The sequence below is a fragment of the Neolamprologus multifasciatus genome, chromosome 9 (genome assembly GCF_963576455.1).
Source record: "Neolamprologus multifasciatus chromosome 9, fNeoMul1.2, whole genome shotgun sequence".
NCBI lineage: Eukaryota > Metazoa > Chordata > Actinopteri > Cichliformes > Cichlidae > Neolamprologus > Neolamprologus multifasciatus.
In genome coordinates this window covers 2593258-2612347 of record NC_140447.1, presented here as the reverse complement: position 1 = coordinate 2612347, position 19090 = coordinate 2593258, and the positions used below count along the sequence as shown (strand labels likewise).

The window sequence follows — 19090 nt, the reverse complement described above, 5'->3', positions numbered from 1 at the left end:
TTGTGTTCCTGAAACTGGCTTTTACAAGGATATCACATGAACTCAGTTTCAGTCTGGTTGAGGAATTCGGTTCCTCAGCGTTCACTGTCTCCACACATTCAGCGTCTGCACCGGCAAAAACCCTCTTTCAGCATGAAAAAGCAGCTATAGCTGCGATATTTGTGTCCTGGTGCTTTATTTTGTTCTCCGATGTTCTCTGATTAAGTTCAATTCCATTCAATTTTATTTATATAGCGCCAAATCACAACAAAAGTCACCTCAAGGCGCTTCATAGATACAGAGAAAAACCCAACAATCATATGACCCCCTATGAGCAGCACTTTGGCGACAGTGGGAAGGAAAAACTCCCTTTTAACAGGAAGAAACCTCCAGCAGAACCAGGCTCAGGGAGGGGCGGGGCCATCTGCTGCGACCGGTTGGAGGGAGAGAAGGAAGACAGGATAAAGACATGCTGTGGAAGAGAGACAGAGATTAATAACAGATATGATTCAATACAGAGAGGTCTGTTAATACATAGTGAGTGAGAAAGGTGACTGGAAAGGAAAAACTCAATGCATCATGGGAATCCCCCGGCAGCCTACATCTATTGCAGCATAACTAAGGGAGGATTCAGGGTCACCTGGTCCAGCCCTAACTATATGCTTTAGCAAAAAGGAAAGTTTGAAGCCTAATCTTAAAAGTAGAGATAGTGTCTGTCTCCTGAATCCAAACTGGAAGCTGGTTCCACAGAAGAGGGGCCTGAAAACTGAAGGCTCTCCCTCCCATTCTACTTTTAAATACTCTAGGAACAACAAGTAGGCCTGCAGAGCGAGAGCGAAGTGCTCTAATAGGGTGATATGGTACTACAAGGTCATTAAGATAAGATGGGGCCTGATTATTTAAGACCTTGTATGTGAGGAGCAGGATTTTGAATTCAATTCTGGATTTAACAGGAAGCCAATGATGGGAAGCCAAAACAGGAAAAATATGCTCTCTCTTTCTAGTCCCTGTCAGGACTCTTGCTGCAGCATTTTGGATTAACTGAAGGCTTTCAGGGAGTTTTTTGGACATTCTGATAATAATGAATTGGTAATTAAGTAAACTTAATAACACTGAAGTTTAACCCAGGTTACTGTGGTAACGTACAGTAGGGCTGTTCTTCATCATAAACGTGTGCAGTGATTCAGAGAGTAGGTCAACAGCACCATCATGTGGTCAAACGACCAAACTGCTGAATGGTAAACAGCAGTGAGCAGAGTTCCTGAAGCTTCAAGACTGAAGCTGTGCTTCTGTTTTCCAGGTGAAAGAGGACAACCAGGAAATTGCCAGCATGGAGAGGCAGTATGTACCCGTTACAAGTACTTAGATACTCGTCACTTCTGCGTGTGCGTGTAAGAATATGTGTATATTGTGTGTACTCAGGCTTTCGGAGACACGGGACAGGACAAGACAAATCACAGAGGAGATCCGACACCTGGAGCAGGACTCAGAAGCAGCTCAGGGTAACCCACAGGATGAGGATCTAAATCTGAATCACCTTTGATATATTCGGAAACCGTGTAAAGGAGGAAGAGATAGTATTATCTATAGAGGGAGTATTAATTGAAAGAGTGACAGAATTCTGTTTTCTGGGTGTAATAGTGGACGAGTTACCATGGAAATCACACATTGAACATGTTAAAAAAAAGTTGGCTAAAAGTATTTATATCCTGGGTAATGTAAGATATATATTACATTACAAGACACTGAGAATATTATATTTTTCATTGTTTCTGCCCTATATGAGTTATTGTGTTGAAGTATGGGGGAACACATATGTGACTAATATGAAACCATTATATTTATTACAGAAGAGAGCGATTCGAATTATGCATGATGTTAAATATAGAGAACACACTAATAGTTTGTTTATAAAATCAAATTTATTAAAACTAGAAGACATAGTGAAATTACAGACTTTAACTATTATGTTTAGGGCAAAAAATAAAACACTACCTCTGAAGTTACAAAGTTTATTTGTATTGTGCGGCAGAAGGAAGTTTTATTTTAAGCACCGGTTTGGTCGAAGCACACAAAGGCAAATGTGTCCAACAGTCACAGGCATAAGAAACTGGAATTCTCTCAGTGATCATTAAGTGTTGTACAAATGTTTCTCAATTTAAAATCTGCTATAAGAATAAAATGATAAACCAGTATGAAGAAGTTGAAAATAATAGAATTTAATTGTAGAAAAATGATCCTTTTAGTTTGAGATTTAGTGGTGTTGCTCATTGTTGAGTATATTGTTCTGTTTGCCTTGTTTTGTTATGTGCAGAATATTGTCAGAGTGTAATTTTGGTGGCCTACTTGTATTATCACAGATAGGGGGCAGGTGTCAATAAGAATTTATTCTTCTTCCTTTTCATGCATGGAAACAGTTTTACTTTAATTGAAAGGAAGGTTGTGTATGGGAAATGAATTACGGCTGTACCATGTGTGAAACAAACAAAAACAAAAAAGTGATTTCAATATTCTGAACATTTCCACAGGCGAGTGTCAACAAAAATACAAAGAGCTGAAGAGGAAGGAAGAGGAGATCGACCGTGAGTCCCAGTCCAACTGAACACTTGTGACATTCGAGAACATTTCTTACGTACTGTGTGCGTTTATTGCAAAAGAAAAAAATGAACACATGCAACAGTTAACGGAGAGACTGAGAGGAGACGGTCAGTCGGTCAGCGTCACAGCGACTGACAGACACACAAACTGCATCTTGATGTCTTGGACTGTGGCAGAGTAGTTGTGCAGATGCAGGCTGACAGGCATGTATTTGTTAATCTGTTTAATCAACACTGATGATCCCACATTTGGGAATGTGAGGGCTGATGCAAACACTGTCTGTGAAAGCAGGAAGCCTAATTGATGACAGTTAGGAGTCACACACACAGTGGTTTGATTTCCACTGTTAGGAGGAAGCAGAGGGAACCTACTGTCCCAGCTCCACATCTCAGCAGTGCATGGATATAACCTCTGTCCTCTTCTCAGGGTTCCTCGAGTCGTTTGAGGAGTCCAGGGCTCAGGAGGAGGAGCGATTAAAGCAGGGCCAGGAGAACATTGTCTCACTCCTGGAGCACTGCAGCAGGGTGAGCAGCGCTGATGAAATGGGAGGACAAACACAGAGTGGTCCACTGCACTAACTGTGCGTGTCTTTGTAGAACATGTTGCGGCTCCGTCAGGTGGATACAGTGACAGCCAGCGAGCTGAGGAACATGCAGGAAGTGCTGGTGAGCAAGGAGACCGAGGTGGTCCAGTCAGAGAGCACCGCTAGAGGACTGACGACAGGTGGGTGACACACACACAGTCGGGTTTCCCTCACTTCTAAAGAGATCACATTCATTTATTATGTCCCGACAACACGAGCACTGAACAAAGCCCCTTCTCTGCCCCTGCAGAGTCCCAGCGCCTGCAGCAGGACCTGGAGAAGGTGCAGCAGCTGGAGGGGAAGATCACGGGCGAGCTGAGCAGCCTGCAGGAGCGCGTCAGCACCATGCAGGCTGAGCTGCATACCTACAGGGACCTGGACACCCTCAGGCTCACAGCTGAGGAGAGGAAGAAGGTAACTGCAAACTCTTCTCTTCCTGTTAAAAGGGAGTTCTTTCTCACCACTGTCCCCGAGAGCTTCAATAATGGAGCTGCGTTTTCAAAAATGAACGGACTACACTTTGTTTTCTCTCCTTGTGCTGCAGAGGCTGCAGGAGGAGCAGGTGTCGCTGACTCAGCGTCGAGATGCATTTGGACAGCTGCTGGAGGAGACGAGCCAGAAATATGAAGCCCTGAAGACCAAACTGCAAGAAAACGAGACTCACGCTCAGGTTAGTCGTGTTTTGGTACACGGGAAACAGACTGAATCTTCTGACCCTCCTCACCACCTGCCTTCCTGTTTTGTGTTGCTTTATGTGTGTGAACGTTAGCTGGCTAACCTGGAGAGGAAATGGCAGCACCTGGAGCAGAACAATTTTGTGATGAAAGAATGTATCCTTTAGAAATATGACGTATGAGTTCATCCACACCTCTATTCAGCCTCCAGCATCCAGTGAGCTTTTTAAACACTAGGACCAGTTCTTTACAGCTTTGGCAACGTTTGGAGGTAATTAAAGGAGCAGTACTTGTCAGATGTGTGCATACAGTTATTTTTATTTTCCAGCTCTCGAAGAGACGCCCGGTTTCTGTCTTCTATAAACCTCTGGTCTCTGAGACACCAGTTCTGTGAGCTCTGTGGTTTTTCCTCAACTGCAGCGTCAGTCATCGCCTCCAAATCCCAGGAGAGCGACTACGCCTCAGTCGCCAAGAGCGTCTCCCAACAGGTGGTCGATTACAACAAGAGCCTCATAGAGCTGCTGCAGAACAACATGAGTTAAAAACAAAAGGCTTTATTCATTTGGTTCCAGATGAAGCTTTCTGACAGGCTCATGGTCATTAGAAGCAAAATGTGTTGAGTGTTTATACCCAAATACCTTTTCTGTCATTCAAAGGCAGAGAGATTGTGCTGCATTCTGACAGTAGCTTTAAGTAGAGATGTAAATGTAAAACGGCGAGCTAATTTAAATAAACGTGTTTCATAGGTACTGTCTGTTTATTGCAAAAGAAAAAAATAAACACATACAATTAACTGAGAGACGGAGACATACAAATGCATCAGTTAAACTAACGTACATGTCTAATGCATCATGGGAATCCCCCGGCAGCCTACGTCTATTGCAGCATAACTAAAGGAGGATTCAGGGTCACCTGGTCCAGCCCTAACTATATGCTTTAGCAAAAAGGAAAGTTTTAAGCCTAATCTTGAAAGCAGAGATAGTGTCTGTCTCCTGAATCCAAACTGGAAGCTGGTTCCACAGAAGAGGGGCCTGAAAACTGAAGGCTCTGCCTCCCATTCTACTTTTAAATACTCTAGGAACAACAAGTAGGCCTGCAGAGCGGGAGCGAAGTGCTCTAATAGGGTGATATGGTACTACAAGGTCATTAAGATAATAGACTGTATATAAAAGATGGGCGTAGTTTCCAGGTCTAGAAATTGAATGTATAGAAGTGTTTAGGCGTTCAGTTCCTTCCTGATGAATCCCAAAAGTAATTTGTGCCGCTAGCTGGAATCAAACCAGCAACTTTTTGCTTACCAACTAAAGCTTCTTAAAGACAACAGTCCAGTCAGGCCCACCTTTTCCTTGAGGTTTAACAGAGTTAGCCTGCTAGCATTCACTGCTACTTTCAAACTATCGAGCTACTTAGCTGTATAGAAGCTAAGATGCAGCAGATGGCCCCGCCCCTCCTGAGCCTGGTTCTGCCGGAGGTTTCTTCCTGTTAAAAGGGAGTTTTTCCTTCCCACTGTCGCCAAAGTGCTGCTTATAGGGGGTCATATGATTGTTGGGTTTTTCTCTGTATCTATGAAGCGCCTTGAGGCGACTTTTGTTGTGATTTGGCGCTATATAAATAAAATTGAATTGAATTGAATGTTGACAAAGCTGTATGTTTAACCACAAAGAGACTGATTGCAGATGTCAGGGTAATCTCATCTTGTCACACTAAAAGTTGGAGTTGATCTTGATAATATCTGGTTTTCATGGCTGGTCGTTTACCCAACCAGGAATCTAAACGGTGCATCTTAATGTGCACAGCAAAATACAGGCTGCAGCCAAATCTAAAGGACAGACGGACACGTTTTATTTTTATTTATTGCTTTTAATTACAGAAAAAAAACCAGGAACAATTTGCATAAAATCCAAATTCCACTCTAGAAATATTTGACCTTTCTGGTGTGTAGATATCAAAGAGTACAGTAAACATTGATGAACAGTACAGCATTTTTCTAACCATTCAAAGGTCAATAAAATGAAACTTGGGTTTATTTGGTGTCCTCAGTATATACACACACATGAATCCCCTCTTCTTCATCCACATCTTCTCACTGCTCGTGATCCAGAGCAGTGAGATCGTCAAGTCTTGAATGAAAAGGAAGAACTTCAAAGGGAAACATGAATAAAGCCCATCTACAGTTGTTTGTTTTTGTGCATCTCTTTAGCAGTTTTACATGAAATATCTTGTCGTCCCACCACTTGCTTCTCTTGCTTTTCAATTTAAAACATCTGGGGGAGGGGACCCAAACATGTATGCATAGATCAACTAATGCACTGACAGCAGGCTGAGCGATAATGGAGGACAGACACGGCACAAAAACAAGCACCATATCCACAAAGCTCTGAAAACAACCAATGAACAGCCTTAGTGCATCAAATGGCGACCAGAAACTTCAACGTGTTCATTAATAAATAAAACAATCCTACATTTGTGTTAGCGACGAGTGTTCTCGAACTGATCTCATTTATTTTGTACTGACAACTTAATTGCTTAAATAAATGTTACATATGGAACCCAAAGAAGAGGTGGGAATTATTTTTGTCAAACATTTAAAATTCTAATATTAAAATGTGTCAAAGCTCATCAACTGCTTTCAACTATAGCCAGCTAGCTGCTTGGAGCAAGAACAGCAATAGTGCTGAAGACATTCAACAAATGTGGGAACAGCCTACTCTGATTATTTATAACCAAGGCAACTCGTGCTGCTCGCGCCGAGGCAGTTAAGCTGCCAAGCTTCTGAATGGCTGCTCAGAAGGCTTCAGACGTCACTGGTTAATAAGCTAATGTTAGCTAAACAGAAAACTAGATTATAACCTTATCTAAATCGTTAGTGCTCCGGAGGAATATTACACTAGCAGCTAGACTCAGCATTAGTTACTCTACGCTGTGCTGACTAATGTGGGCAGCAGTTTGCTTGCAGGGACAGTAAAGACTGATGTGAAAAGTGAAGCCAGCGCCTTAAACGTGCAGTATTTTCAGTGGCCATCAGGGGGCGACCACTACGGTTATCGAGTTGTGACGTGTGACAGATTCTCCTCACCTGCCAGTTCAAGGCCCGGTAACAAACATCACTAACCAGTGGGTGATATCACAGTGGGTTGGCCCATTGTGTACACCGTCTATGCCACAGGGTAAGTTGTAGTTATCAGCTAAAACATAAGGGAACAGCGACAAATTCCATTATGAACTAAAAACAGATTAGAAAAATCTTAGATCCTCCTTAAAAACTCTTAACAATGGGTTATGAATTAAGCCACCTTTAATTACACTTATATTCTACATGATCAACAATTAATTGATGTACTCTCAACCACTTTGGGGCTCCATATTCACACCTTGCCTTCTTTAATCGGTGTCACAAAAACCTCAGGAGAATATTTATCGCTTTAAATCTGCTGTTCCTGCTTTTCCGCATCAAAATAACTCTCAAGTCCACCTTAAAATATTCAGAAATCAAAACTATAGATCTTTTCAATTGATTCAGTTGAATCCAGAAAGCGTCAGGTGTCGTCTGTGACAGTGTTGAGTTCAGCCTGTAACTGTCTGTGCTTTACGAATCAGTTTCCATGTCACAGCTTCGTGGGAACGCCGTATGACACTTTGCACCTTTGTGGCCACATCGCCATTTAGTAGATCAAATTAAAGGCCAACTTTGGTTGAAAGAAGATGAGTTTTGCCTTTCAAACACTCCACTGATAATTGGTCTGGAGCTTCCCGGATCAATGGCGATTCCAACAGGCCAAACTATTAAACTGGACCCACCTCAGACCGGTAGTTGCTGTAAATACACCGGCCCAGGTAACGCTGGAGAAGGGCCCGAGCCAACACTTCAGTTTGGGCAACACACGGTAGCTAAAGTTGGCCAAACGTGAACATGTTTACAGCAATCAGAGAGAAAAGGATGTTTCCCAATAATGCAAGTGGCCTAAACTTTAATACTAATTCATGCAAAATGTTGGAGGGGGCTTGGATATGAACTAAACTGAACATGTTTGCCTTTCTGCCAGCACGTCTCAGTTTGATGGACACTCCGAGCATGGACGCTAAAAGGAAAAAGCTACTAAGGTTTAAGGTTTCTTAAAGAGAAAAATAAATAAATCAGAGCAACATGGTGAGGACCGAACATGCTGGAACAGAACTGATCTGACTCATTACCTGGAATCTCAGTTTTATTTCTGCAGATGTCGCTTCAACTTCTCCACTGTTAGCCATAAAAATTGGTTTTACACAAAATGCTGATTCGTTTGCCAATTCATGCAGATTTCAAATGAACACCAATAAAACGTGAACGTGTATCCGGTGCAGAATGTCGTAGTGGCTCCTGCTTCTCTATAGTGCATCTGACTAAATAAAACAACTTTTAAAAAATGGAAAACAATAAGAAAATTAAATTACAAAGCAGCAGCAATTACCCTTCAACTAAAAACACACCAAGTGGCAAAAATGCGTGAGATCCGTCCACTCTGAATCAGGCTCCTCTTTAAACATACATTCAAAAACCTTACAGCAAAATTGAAAACAAAATCCATCTTTGATTCGTAGTCTTTGAAAACTGCTGTACAATAAAATCGAACAGTTAAGAAAAGGCATAAATACGCTCTCTCTTACAAAGTGTTTACGAAGCTCCCAGTCGAGACCGAAGGCTCCGCTTAATGTTAAAACTAAATATCCTCAAAATAGCTCTCACTTCCTAAGAATTAATAAGTTAATCATTTCCGACCCTCAGTGCAAAAATACCAAAAACCAACTGAAAGGGGGTGGGGCTTCGAGTCACATGGACAGTTTGCGTGTGCAATGAGTAATCCCCACGGGATGAAGGTCTTTTTCCAGGCACGAGTACTCCGGCTTTGTCCACGGAGCCCTTGGCAGGTCGGTCCTGTTCAGAGGATGTGGTGGCGAACGCAGAAGCTTAATCACGCAGCTCACAAACAGCTGCCGCCATGGAAACGAGGTCGCAGGAACTTCCTCCATCCTCCTCGTGTCCTTCAGTCGGCGTTGTCAGGGCCGTCTGAGATGTGGGACGGTGCGTACTTTAACCGGAACCCACCTGTGACACAAACACACAAACATCAGCTCGCAGTGCTTCATCACGACTACGTGACTCGTCAGGACCAACAGCGTCCAGTGATGCCGAGCACGTCTGCTGAAGAACAAACAGGCCCGCGCTTCAGGTTTGTGTTAAGACTGGTTCGACAAACCCACACACACTTATTTTGTGCACTACATTACTCTACCTGTGAGGAAGGACGACTGCAACTGTTTCCAAACACGTTAACCTGTTTAAACCCATCACAGCCATAAAGTGTGAGCTGGTAATACTGACGATTATAGATTTGTACCAACACAGCGTAAATGTGCAACACACTACAGGAAGCTGTGCGGGCAGCATCGCCTACATCACCTGCAGACACACTAATGCAGACGAACACAGCAGTGCTGATGGCAAAACAGGAGGATGGACGCATATCACAGAAAACAAAGTTAAATGCTTTCACTGCACAACAGCATCACTGCAGCGCACGAGCATTTCAAACACGGGCACCCTGAGCTGTGACGCCGACTCTGAGTGGGTCCATGATGATGCCTTTTATTTATTTCACTTGTGTTTTGATGGTCCTGTTGGGTAACGGTAAAAATACATTTGATCATTTTTAAATTCATGTGTTTGAGTCATTAGTTTTCTGTGGGAAGACACAACGAGGCGATATTCATAAGAGAACATGAGGTTTACCCACAGGAAGTGGAGGTTAGCAGTGTTGGTCAAGTTACTTGGAAAAAAGTAATCAGTAACTAATTACTGATTACTTCCCCAAAAAGTAATCCCGTTACTTTACTGATTACTTATTTTCAAAAGTAATTAATTACTTAGTTAGTTAGTTACTTTTTAAAAACACGATTTACAACCTGAATAGGTGATAAAGTGATAGATCTTTCAGCCCAATTCTACTTTTTCTACATAATCATCATACAAAATGTAATCAAATGGAAAAGTCTCTTTTTAAAACTTGTTTTATTAGTTTTAATCTTTTAACTTTATGCATCAAGCAAAAATTTAATTATCTGCAACATTCTCTGACTGGAAGAAATTAGTTTAACATTTAAACCTATTTTCTGCACATTCCAGCACATAAAATAAAATATTTTGTGTGTTTACACTCAGTCTTTCAAATAGATGCAAGTAAAACACAGCAGAAAATAAATAAAGTCAAAGACTGGCGGTCCTGTTGCTCTATTTTCACCTGTAAAGCAGGAGTGGGGTAGGCGGAGGTTTACCCTGGTGCAGGTGTGCAGCGGTCAGTGGAAGAATCCGCGAGTTTCTCTGTGAGTTTCCCATTACGTCGTAGCTACTCGGTGCTTGTTTGGAAGTTTAGGGTTTTTTTCGCTGTAAAAAGAAGTTTTCTTCCCACGCACAACGGACACTAATGTTTTTGTCACTTTTTATGGAATCAAACTCAAAGTAAGGTCAGTACTTCCACGCTTTAAACGCTGCACGCTCATACTCTCTCTGCACTCGATATATGATCCATTGTTGATCTGCACACAGCTGTTGTCACGAACGTCGCACTCGCTTACGTCACTGTCATGAGACGTTCTCGCAAGAAAATCACGGTTTTAGTAACGCAGTAACGCAGCGTTCCTACGGGAAAGTAACAGTAATCTAATTACCGTTTTTGCAATAGTAATCCCTTACTTTACTCGTTACTTGAAAAAAGTAATCAGATTACAGTAACGTGTTACAAATAACTCTCTGGAGGTTAGTCGACTACCAAAATAATCTTTAGTTGTCATCAGCCTGTCCTAACCAAACCGTTTCTGTGGAAACGTCAAGAAAAAGTGCAGATAAACAAAAATCCTACACTGCCTCGTTTGTGTTAACGCATTTAAAATACCTTCAGAAAACATGACCTCTGATCTTGAGGTCAAGGTCACTGAGATTTGAACTTGGACCCACAGAATCAGTGAGAAATCCCACACCACCTCATTCTCGTACACAAACTTTGGCGTCCATGCCGCCATCAGCCTTTTATGGCTGATAACTGTACTTGTTTGTATTCAGCGATTACGTTCATCCTAACGTAGGAGGTGACACTGCGCTGTTTCACACACCTGTAGGGTCTGCACACATGTCTTTGCTGTGTTGGGTGTAGCTGTTACCTTGCTGTGTGGAGTCAATGGAGGGCTGGTTGCATTCGTGAGCAAAGTGGCCGCTCACACCGCAGTTATAACAGGACACGTTCCCGTTCTTCTTATTGACGCCACCTCCCCCCAACAGAGAGGGAGGCAGCATCCCCAGGGGAGGGTACACGTGCTGGTAGACATGGTGGCAGAACGACGTGTTTGGAGCCATCGGCTGCTGGAGGCTGTAGCTGGCGGCGGCTACCACTGCTGTAGCCTGCGTGGCCAGCATGTGCGACGGTACCTCTGCATGACTTTGGGCGTGAGTGTTAAGGTAAGGGGGCGGATGTGCTGGAGCGGCACTGGGGAAGTAAGGGGGCAGGGAGGTGGGTCCGTTGGCCTGGTGAGGAGGGTGAGCCTGGGTGAGGTAGCTGCTATTGCACAGGCTTGTGATCTGGAAGAGCGGCGGAGGAACGCTGAACATCTGGTGCGCTGCTGCCATCTGGTGGCCGGGGAAGAATAAAGGCGTCTGACCCGAGGCGACGCTCACACTGCTGCTTCGGCTGCCGCAGTTATTGTGACAGCCACACGTCCCGCAGCCCATCGGCAGCTGCTGCTGCGCTGCTGCTGGCTGCTGGAGAGTGAGAGGGCTGCCGGGAGCCACCGGGGGGCTCCCAGTGGACGCGCTGCTGTTACTGTAGGATGTCGAGTCGCTGTGCGCCGTGCTGTGTGTAAGTGCTGGGCTGGAGCTCGGGGCAGGTCCAGGGGTGTGTGTGGGCACAGCTGGTGGAACGGCAGCTTGTACTTGTCCAGGCGATGGAGCAGGGGGGGGCAGGGTGTAGGGAGAAGGCAGGGCAGACGGTAAGCCTGGGCGCTTGCTCTGCGATGTCTCCACATGTGGTAGAGACGAGGCCAGGCCCGGGCTGATGTTGGCGGGGTCTTGGCAGGTTAGTATTGGAGAAGACATGACGCTGACGGGTCTGATTGGACCCTGGTGTGAGACCTGCGGTGCAGCAGGTGAAGATCCACTCCCCGGCGCTCCGTCAGCGCCACCCTGGCTGTGCGACAACGCCGTTTTGAAGCCCTGGATCAACGGCTGCATAGCAGACGTTCCTGCAGGATGCAGTCCAGTAGGAATCCCAAAGGTTTGGACAACATCCCTCTTCTCCGGGTCGTCCACAATTCCAGAGACGGCTGGAGGCAGTGTGGGCATCGGAATCATTAGCGGCCCCGATGAGGGCTTTCCCTCTGGAACCATGCTCTGGCCAGGAAGTGAACCCAGTGGGAGGCCAGCGTCCGCAGCTCCGTTGGGGAGTATGTAGCTCACATTATGCATGAAGGAAATATGGGGGAAGTCTGCTCTCCCCTCCAGGCTGCTGAAGGAGGCGTCCGCCAGCACAGCAGGATCAGTCTGTCCGGTGAAGAACGTGTCAGAGCCTGGTCCTTTACAGAGGTCGTCACAGGGGCTGTCTGTATCTGACAGAGGACGCCAGTGTCAGTGCTTATCTTTACAGCGGCTTCATTTAGAAGAAGGGCGTGTGATAGTTCTACCTTTGTTGTGTTCATCCTCACTCTCCAGGCTCTCTGGTCCTCGGTGCTGTGGGCTGGACGGGGAGCTGCAGCTTTCTGACGATGAACCATCTGCAACAACAATGTGTCAAACAAAAGCGTCCATGTACTGCGTATGCAACAGGAAACAGCACGATTGTTGACGTGTCCTTTACGATAAGACGAGATTTACTGACGAGTTTATTAAACTAGTGACTGAGACTCTGCTTCAGCTGCGATTCATGAGGAACTCCAGCCTATAAGAGACGTTATTATTAGAGATGGACCGATCCGATATTACGTATCGGTATCGGTCCGATACTGACCCAAATTACTGGATCGGATATCGGCGAGAAATAAAAAAATGTAATCCGATCCATTAAATATCAAAAAAGCACCTCACAAAGTTGCAACACGGGGTAACCCGGCTCATAACCGTAGCACGTAGCAGCAGTATGGTCACGTGATAGAGCGGCTGTGTGTATTTGTAGCCTGCTAGCAAACATTTCATCTCCGAGGAAGTTTTCCCAGAGAGAAGTAAAGCAAGTGTGTAAGTTCATCTCTGAATGTTTGTAAAGCATTCCCACGTTAAGCTTAACAACAGATATATGGAGCGACTGCCTCTCTCTCTCTCTCTCTCTCTCCTGCTGCTACTTCAATCGTGAAACTGCTTAATGATCAGCTGATCGTCTCTCTTCTTAGTTTTTGGCCCACTTCTCACCAGAAAGAGGAAACCAGCGGCTGAACAACAGCAGCACGTTTAAGCTTGATAAGCTGTTGTTAGAATTTATTTAATATTACTTTCTACACCAGGATCTTTTTCTACAGCTGACGGCTGGTAACTGTGCAGGGGCGGATCTAGCAAAGTTTAGCCAGGGGGGCCGATAGGGCATGAACAGGGAAAAGGGGGCACAAAGACATACTTTTCTTTCTTATTCTCATTTAAAATGTCGAGCTTTTAATAAATAATTATCTGAATCTTACACCCAAAGTTTTAATCTGATGTAAAATATATAGAAGTCCATTACTGTATATAGTAACTGTTAAGTCTAATATACCCTAGTACTTTTTAGTAGTAGTACTTTTTCCTTTGGGAAGGTACCATCTGTGCAGTCTGCAGTTCTGTTGAAGAAAGATGTTGAATCTATTTAATTATTCTTGAAAAATAATTTCTTTCTGTGCATTTTCCCCCTGCATCAAATTAAATTTGATTACATCGATTAAGCATCATGAGGTGGAGGGTGGGGGGTTCCCTATTTTTTTTTGCTGGGAGTTTGCAACCCTATTAGTTAGGTTGCTTAATATTTCTGCTAAGTACTCTTTAAAATACCAGAACAGGGAGGATGGAGCAGGTTTAAGTTTATTAGATTGATCAGTGTTGCTGAACTATGAAATATTTTGTTGTATTTTTTACATACAGGTATAACAGAATAGCTTTAGTGTTGTTATTTATTTAAACTTGAGTATAAACTTATACAAAATGCAGCAAGATATTAAAAAAAACGTTTTATTGATTAAAAAACACACTATATCGGATTCATATCGGTATCGGCAGATATCCAACTTTATGATATCGGTATCAGTATCGGACATAAAAAAGTGGTATCGTGCCATCTCTAGTTATTATTAGTCGTTTACTGTCTACTAATACCATCCATGCAGTAACCGCTAGCGCCATGTCACATGATAACACAGAAACATTATTAGGCAACATAAAGGTGTTACATCGCAGTATCATTGCTATAGCAATACCATGTGTTTACATTCGCGGTGCAGCCTCTGATACAGTGTTGCCAACTCAGTAAGGAAAACAGCTATTGGCTGTGCTAAAAGTCGCTAAATGAGGTCATCGCCTAATTTGCATAAAACAAAAAACACCCTAAATGCATTTAGAATATATTTAGAACTACAAATGAAATTCTTTTAAAAGTTATTGTTTTTACTGTGGTAAAAACAGCTTTTACCAGTTGCGTCAGATTTCCAAAGCAAAGCCGTTCCTTCCTTTAAAGCTTATCTACTCATTTATCACATCCAGATTGGACGACTGTAACTGCCTCTACTCGGGCCTCCAACACTCCTCTCTTCAGTTAATTCAAAATGCAGCTGCGCGTCTTTTAACAGCTACGAGAATCTGTGAACACATCACTCCAATTTTAGCCAAATTACATTGTTAAATATCGCATAGATTTTAAAATTCTTTTGTTCACTTTTAATATTCTGAATAATTTAGCGCCCACCTATCTCTCTGAACTACTCCACTCATACAATCCCAACAGAGCACTTAGATCGTCCAATCACAGGCTCCTAGCACAACCTAGGACTCTAATGAAGTCGAGAGGTGACCGGGCCTTTGCATCCGTGGCACCCAGACTCTGGAATAACCTCCCTGTTCATGTTCGTACTGCCGAGTCGATCCAGTCTTTTAAATCACGTCTTAAAACTTATTTTTTTATTTTGGCTTTGATTCTGTTGGCTGGTCCAGCTTGTTGTGTTGTTACCTATTGTTTGATTGTTTGTTTTAACTGTCTCATGCTTTTACTGACTGTGAGGCACTATGGTCAACACTGTTGTTTTAATATGTGCATATAAATAAATTTTGATTTGATTTTTAATGTCACGATTCCAACCTTCATCCAGGCTTGGTGCCGGCAAAAGTGACCTGAAACAGGCCCTCTGGCTGAGTTACTGTGTGTGTTTAAGTCGTTTTAAACCTTCTGATCCACAAACAGTAAAACAAGAACTGACTGCGTTACAGCAGCGGCTTCGCTCCTGTGCGATTCATTTGCAGTTTGGGCGCGTAGGGGTCAGCGTCTCCTGCTCTGACTGCAGCTGTGGGCGACCGCTACGTGAGAATGATCCGCCGCCTGTGAGCGCTTTGGCTCGGGCGGCTTGTTGAGAGGAACAGCGATACGTGCTTTCACGTCAAAAAGTGCTCATAAGTCTGACTAATAACACCAACAAAAGTCGCTTTTTAGAAAAGAAAAAAGGAAAAAAGGTCGCTAAGTTAGCAACACTGCTCAGCTTATAGGAGCTGCTTCAAAAGCACCGTCCTGTTGAAGTACACCGCCTCCTGCTACAGACGCTTACCTTTCCTCGGGGCTGCCACCAAACACCCGTTGGACACAAAGGACTTGCACTTCACCTTCTCTCTGAAAACAGGAGCACGTGGGAGAGCAGAGCATTCGTGTTAACACAGATGCAGTACACTGTACACTAACGCAGATTCAAACGTGGAGCCTCTTCGAGCTCGTGGAGCAGACATACCCTTCTGTGGGCAGCACTCTGCTCTTGGCTTTGGTGGACGGGTGGCTCCTCTTGTCTGCGTCCTGGTGCTGTAAGAAAGCGAGGAGTCGTTAACATGCAGCTCACAGCTCCTCTGGAATCACTCGATTTGCCATTAATCACGTTCAGCTGTTCAGCTAACAGCGTATTAGGGGATCCCTACCAATTTACACAAACACTACACAGAGCTGGAGCACGAGTTAAACAACAACAACAACAAAGAAAAACAACCCTGTGTAACACCAGTTTACACTGAGGAGTCGATCCCATCCAGGGCTCTGAAATTAATTGGTTATGAGTGAGATGAAGAATGTGCTTTGTCAGCAGATCTCAGTGTTTGAGCATGTTAGCGAGATAGCACAGAGCACTCCCCTTCACGTGGCACGTCCAATCAGAGACACAGGAGCAGCTGGGTTAATGCAATCATCGCGGCCTTCAAACGTCTGCAGCCCGTAATGATTAACAGTGAAATCACTTTGAACTCCTGAGCTTTACTCACAGGACTGAACCTGCTGCCTTCATGTAAAGGAGCTGCTGCAGCGATGAGCTCACCTACTGCACAAAAGGAGCAGATTGCAGCACAGCGAGCTACCGTTTCTACAACACTCGTGCCAGTGTTCGCAATCATATGACCGCTGTGTGTCTCAGTGGCACGCTCGAGTACTGCTGAGCACGAGTAGAATAGAAAGAACAATACAGTATCCACATCTGAACCAAAGAGTAAAACAGTGAAATGTGGATTATTAAATATTAGGTCTCTCTCCTCCAAGTCTCTGTTAGTACATGACTTAATAATTGATCAACAAATTGATTTACTCTGCCTTACAGAAACCTGGTTGCAGCAGGATGATTATGTTAGTTTAAATGAATCAACACCCCCGAGTCATTCTAACTACCAGAAATCTCGAAGCACAGGTCGAGGGGGCGGTGTGGCAGCAATTTTTCACACCAGTCTATTAATTAATGAAAGACCAAGACAGACTTTTAATTCATTTGAAAGCCTGATGCTTCACATTGTCCACCCCAGCTGTGAAACTCAGAAACCAGTCTTACTTGTTATCATCTATCGTCCACCTGGGCCTTACACAGAGTTTCTGTCTGATTTCTCAGACTTTATATCTAATTTAGTTCTGAGCTCAGATAAAATAATTATTGTGGGTGATTTTAACATCCATGTTGATGCTAAAAATGACAGCCTCAACATGGCATTTAATCTGTTGTTAGACTCAATTGGTTTCTCTCAAAATGTAAAAGAACCCACCCACCACTTTAATCACACTCTAGATCTTGTTTTAACATATGGCATAGAAACTGAACATTTAACAGTGTTTCCTGAAAACCCTCTCCTGTCTGATCATTTCTTGATAACATTTACATTTACAATAATTGATTACGCAGCAGTGGAGAGTGGACTTTATCAAAGTAGATGTCTTTCTGAAAGCGCTGTAACTAAGTTTAAGAATATAATCCAGCCACTGTTATCATCGTCAATGCCCTGTACCAACACAGAGCAGAGCAGCTATCTGAACGCTACCCCAACAGAGGTCGATTATCTTGTTAATAATTTCACCTCCTCACTACGTACGACTCTGGATACTGTAGCTCCAGTGAAAACTAAGGTCTCTAATCAGAAGTGCCTGACCCCGTGGTATAATTCTCAAACACGTACCCTAAAGCAGATGACTCGTAATCTGGAGAGGAAATGGCGTGTCACAAATTTAGAGGATCATCATTTAGCCTGGAGAAATAGTTTGTTGCTTTATAAGAAAGCCCTCCGCAAAGCCAGAACAGCTTACTACTCATCACTGATTGAAGAAAATAAGAACAACCCCAGGTTTCTCTTCAGCACTGTAGCCAGGCTGACAAAAAGTCAGAGCTCTTTTGAGCCAACCATCCCTTTAACGTTAACTAGTGATGACTTCATGAACTTCTTCACAAATAAAATTTTTATCATTAGAGAAAAAATTACCAATAATCATCCCACAGATGTAATATTATCTACAGCTACTCTTAGTTCCATTGATGTTAAGTTAGACTCTTTTTTTCCAATCGATCTTTCTGAGTTAACTTCAATAATTACTTCCTCCAAACCATCAACGTGTCTTTTAGACCCCATTCCTACAAAACTGCTCAAAGAAGTCCTGCCATTGATTAATTCTTCGATCTTATATATGATCAACCTATCTCTAATAATCGGCTATGTACCACAGGCCTTCAAGGTGGCTGCAGTTAAACCTTTACTCAAAAAGCCATCTCTAGACCCAGCAGTCTTAGCTAATTATAGGCCAATCTCCAACCTTCCTTTCATATCAAAAATCCTTGAAAGAGTAGTTGTCAAACAGCTAACAGATCATCTGCAGAGGAATGGTTTATTTGAAGAGTTTCAGTCAGGTTTCAGAGTTCATCACAGCACAGAAACAGCTTTATTGAAGGTTACAAATGATCTTCTTATGGCCTCTGACAGTGGACTCATCTCTGTGCTTGTCCTTCTTGACCTTAGTGCAGCATTCGATACTGTTGACCATAATATCCTATTAGAGCGATTAGAACATGCTGTAGGTATTACAGGTATTGCACTGCAGTGGTTTGTATCATATCTATCTAATAGACTCCAATTTGTGCATGTAAATGGAGAGTCCTCTTCACACACTGAGGTTAATTATGGAGTTCCACAGGGTTCGGTGCTAGGACCAATTCTGTTTACATTATACATGCTTCCCCTAGGCAGCATCATTAGAAGACATAGCATACATTTTCACTGCTATGCAGATGACACCCAGCTCTATCTGTCCATGAAGCCAGATAACACACACCAATTAGTTAAACTGCAGGAATGTCTTAAAGACATAAAGACTTGGATGGCCACTAACTTTCTGCTTCTTAACTCAGATAAAACTGAGGTCATTGTACTCGGCGCTGAAAAGCTTAGAAATATGGTATCTAACCAGATTCTTACTCTGGATGGCATTACCTTGGCCTCCAGTAACACTGTGAGGAACCTTGGAGTCATTTTTGACCAGGATATGTCCTTCAACGCACATATTAAACAAATATGTAAGACTGCGTTCTTCCATTTGTGCAACATCTCTAAAATTAGAAATATCCTGTCTCAGAGTGACGCTGAAAAACTAGTTCATGCATTTATTACTTCCAGGCTGGACGACTGTAATTCATTATTATCAGGATGTCCAAAAAACTCACTGAAAAGCCTTCAGCTAATCCAAAATGCTGCAGCAAAAGTACTGACAGGGACTAGAAAGAGAGAGCATATTTC

At 43.3% G+C, this 19090-nt stretch overlaps 2 protein-coding genes across 3 annotated transcripts in view; one reads left to right on the top strand and one right to left on the bottom strand.

Annotated features, from left to right (window-relative positions):
- The window catches only part of ift74 (intraflagellar transport 74), a 20071-nt gene extending 11844 nt beyond the window's left edge, over positions 1-8227 (top strand). The window contains exons 12-20 of the mRNA XM_085173109.1: positions 1280-1320; positions 1402-1481; positions 2508-2561; positions 3004-3101; positions 3174-3300; positions 3411-3574; positions 3705-3830; positions 3930-3990; positions 4261-8227. Coding sequence (XP_085029235.1) covers positions 1280-1320; positions 1402-1481; positions 2508-2561; positions 3004-3101; positions 3174-3300; positions 3411-3574; positions 3705-3830; positions 3930-3990; positions 4261-4376 — 867 coding nt within the window. The 3' untranslated portion in view covers positions 4377-8227. The remainder of the gene's footprint in view (positions 1-1279; positions 1321-1401; positions 1482-2507; positions 2562-3003; positions 3102-3173; positions 3301-3410; positions 3575-3704; positions 3831-3929; positions 3991-4260) is intronic.
- zcchc2 (zinc finger, CCHC domain containing 2) overlaps positions 8027-19090 on the bottom strand; it is a 26111-nt gene continuing 15047 nt past the window's right edge. For both annotated transcript variants that reach the window (XM_085173103.1, XM_085173104.1), the window contains exons 10-14: positions 15799-15866; positions 15622-15683; positions 12538-12627; positions 11026-12462; positions 8027-8917 (exon numbers count right to left, since the gene is read on the bottom strand). In XM_085173103.1, coding sequence (XP_085029229.1) covers positions 8856-8917; positions 11026-12462; positions 12538-12627; positions 15622-15683; positions 15799-15866 — 1719 coding nt within the window. In that variant the 3' untranslated portion in view covers positions 8027-8855. The remainder of the gene's footprint in view (positions 8918-11025; positions 12463-12537; positions 12628-15621; positions 15684-15798; positions 15867-19090) is intronic.